The sequence below is a fragment of the Penaeus japonicus genome, unplaced genomic scaffold, assembly GCF_977035675.1.
Source record: "Penaeus japonicus unplaced genomic scaffold, GWHDUDI00000001_assembly GWHDUDI00000030, whole genome shotgun sequence".
Taxonomy (NCBI): Eukaryota; Metazoa; Arthropoda; class Malacostraca; order Decapoda; family Penaeidae; genus Penaeus; species Penaeus japonicus.
The window spans coordinates 12596624-12599123 of record NW_028234432.1 but is presented as its reverse complement, the minus strand read 5'-3'; the positions used below and the strand labels follow the sequence as shown (position 1 = coordinate 12599123).

General features: G+C 37.3%; 1 protein-coding gene across 1 annotated transcript in view; it reads left to right on the top strand.

Moving 5' to 3' along the window:
* Positions 1–2500, top strand: part of LOC147468209 (uncharacterized) — a 9133-nt gene that overhangs the window by 904 nt on the left and 5729 nt on the right. Inside the window, exon 2 of the mRNA XM_086554706.1 lies at positions 1–109. This exon is cut by the window's left edge and continues 79 nt beyond it. Coding sequence (XP_086410832.1) covers positions 1–109 — 109 coding nt within the window. The remainder of the gene's footprint in view (positions 110–2500) is intronic.

Below are 2500 nucleotides of genomic sequence, written 5' to 3'. Positions count from 1 at the left end.
CCCTGGCTACGTGGCCCGCACCGCAATTGGCAGATTTGAACACCGAATTCCGTCGCCGTTAACAGTAGAACCGCAGCAGCAGAACCGAACTGATAGTCTTTTGTCCGAGGTACGAGGAATCTGCCAATTTTGGTTGAGCGCCGAGTTGTCGAGCACTTTTTTTCAACTAATAAGCGCTAGACTACCGTCAATAGGTAGCTGAATGTTGCTTAATAAACGGTTTTCTCTTTATTAGATTAACAACAAATCGCTAGATTAATTAGGTCTCTGACTCGCTTCCAGAAGTAGCTAAAAGTCGCTAAATAAAGTCACTCTAAATGATGTAAAATAGCAGCTGAATAAAAGTAGGTAGATCAACTGTCAAACCTAGCAGAAAGCGCTAAAAAAAATACTTCACGCTAGAATAAATGAGTAAATGAATCAACAGAGAGAAAAAATAAATTGACTGCCCAGCTGGTGAACAGAAACTTAACAACCATAGTTTATTCTGTAAACCTCTACTACAGCTTGAATCTTGAATTCAAATGATGTCCAGAAACAATGCTATTTATTTCGTCTTTCATTTCAAAACATTATCTATGCCATTGAAGTCGCGCTTATTAAAGGAAATGGCGATGAATTAATCAGCAGAATTTGAATCCTCTTTCAGACTCCCGATGGAATGCCAGAGAGCATACATAACCTTTATAATTCAATAAGTATTCATTACTGTAAACTAATTATCTTTATATTGCACTTTAATAGTATTACCCAAAATAAGAATGACTCTCATGCAGTCCAGAGAAACTATTCAGTTATTGTGAAATTTAAAGGATATTTTATCGTAGTTTTTAGTGTTAAAGCCACAAGAGTTTAAGACAAAATAATGCAAATCAGAATCTCTGCATTGAAAGAAATTGCATATTGCTAGAGGGAGGAATGCACTCCGATATCCAAAGTTGGAAAAAAATTAAACACTTCACTATCACTATTGTCCTATTATATAGACTTCTTGCAGCCTACGTAATGATACAAATGAAAATGATTGTGATAATGATCATAGTAATATCAATAAAAATGGTAAAGCTAATAACAATCGTAATACTGATAATAATAGTACTTGCAACATCAACAACAATAACAACAATAAAAAATTGTAATAAATTACAATAACATCAACAGCAATACTAGTTATAAACTAAAACAATTACCGAAAGACTGCCTTAACAGCTGTAGCAAGATCCTAGTCAAATGTTTCTGATACACTGTGGTGTATATAGGAAAAAAAGAAAGAAAAAAAAAAGAGGAAAACGTATGGAATCGTTTCTCTTTCCCTTCGCACCACTAGGCTAACAGTTCTGTTTCAATGCTGGAGAATCTATTTCAATGTTGCAGAATGAATTTGAAAGCGTGCAAGCGGTTGAGGGAATCAATCAATCGCTCGCTTTATTGAGTGAGGGAATAATTTGGTATTGGTTTAGAAAGAATTTTATTTATTTATTTATTTATTATTATTTTTTTTAATAAAGACATTTATGAATCAGGAAATACATTACGTTTTTTATGTTAATAATGATGGCATTCAGCCGTCTGGTTAGCTCAGCGGTAGCGTGTCGACTTCACATCCCCATGGTCAGCAGATCGAGCCCCGTCCAAGCTCATGAGTTTCCACTGTCACCTGGCGGTTACTGACGTAGCTGGTCACTGCGTTGGGTAAGGACCAAACCCAGATCGAGTAAACACTCGTTCGCACATTCTCTCACGAGTCAGCAAATGCTGTCACAGGCAGGCTCGCCTCAGCGCATACAAGCCCGGCGTAGCACCTGCTCCGCAAATCTGGCTTATCCTTATCCCTATGATGGCTTTTTTTTTCAATAGTTCTATTTGCTCCCAAAGTCCACATGAAAGAAAACTGTAGCCAAAATACCAGGAAGGGGATTAAATTCTGAGAACAGTTCAAGTCTCAGCGGTACTTCCTTCCGAGATGTTTGATAATTTCCCAGAGTGAATTTTCCACGAATTAACTTCACGTTGAGAAGATCACGTTTTCTGTGCGTTGGAGTGGAGGGTTTGCGTGCGAGGCAATAGAGAGGAGGGACTCGTTAAAAAAAAATGTTTAGTAAAAATCGCGGCTGAATAGAAGCCATAAAAATGAGCAGTCGAAATGAGGAAAAAAATGGACGAATTCATAAATAAAAAAGAAAAAAAGATAAACACGAAATTTTATTAATATCTCGTTAGCCACACAACCGTCACATCACATTATTAAATATCTATCCAGTGCCACGTTGCAGCGAAATATCACCAAAAAAAGAAAGCAAAACAGGCAAAAACTTACATAAATAAATAACCCCGTTAAATATGCATAAATGTAAACCAACAGAACCCAACCTCCCTTCACCCCCCCCCCCCTTCCCAAAAGGCTCGGGTAACCGGCTTTTTGTTTACACTCGATATTGATGCCCAGAGTTGCCAAACAGTATTTTGTGGATCGAACGCCTATTGTAATTATCTTTACTCT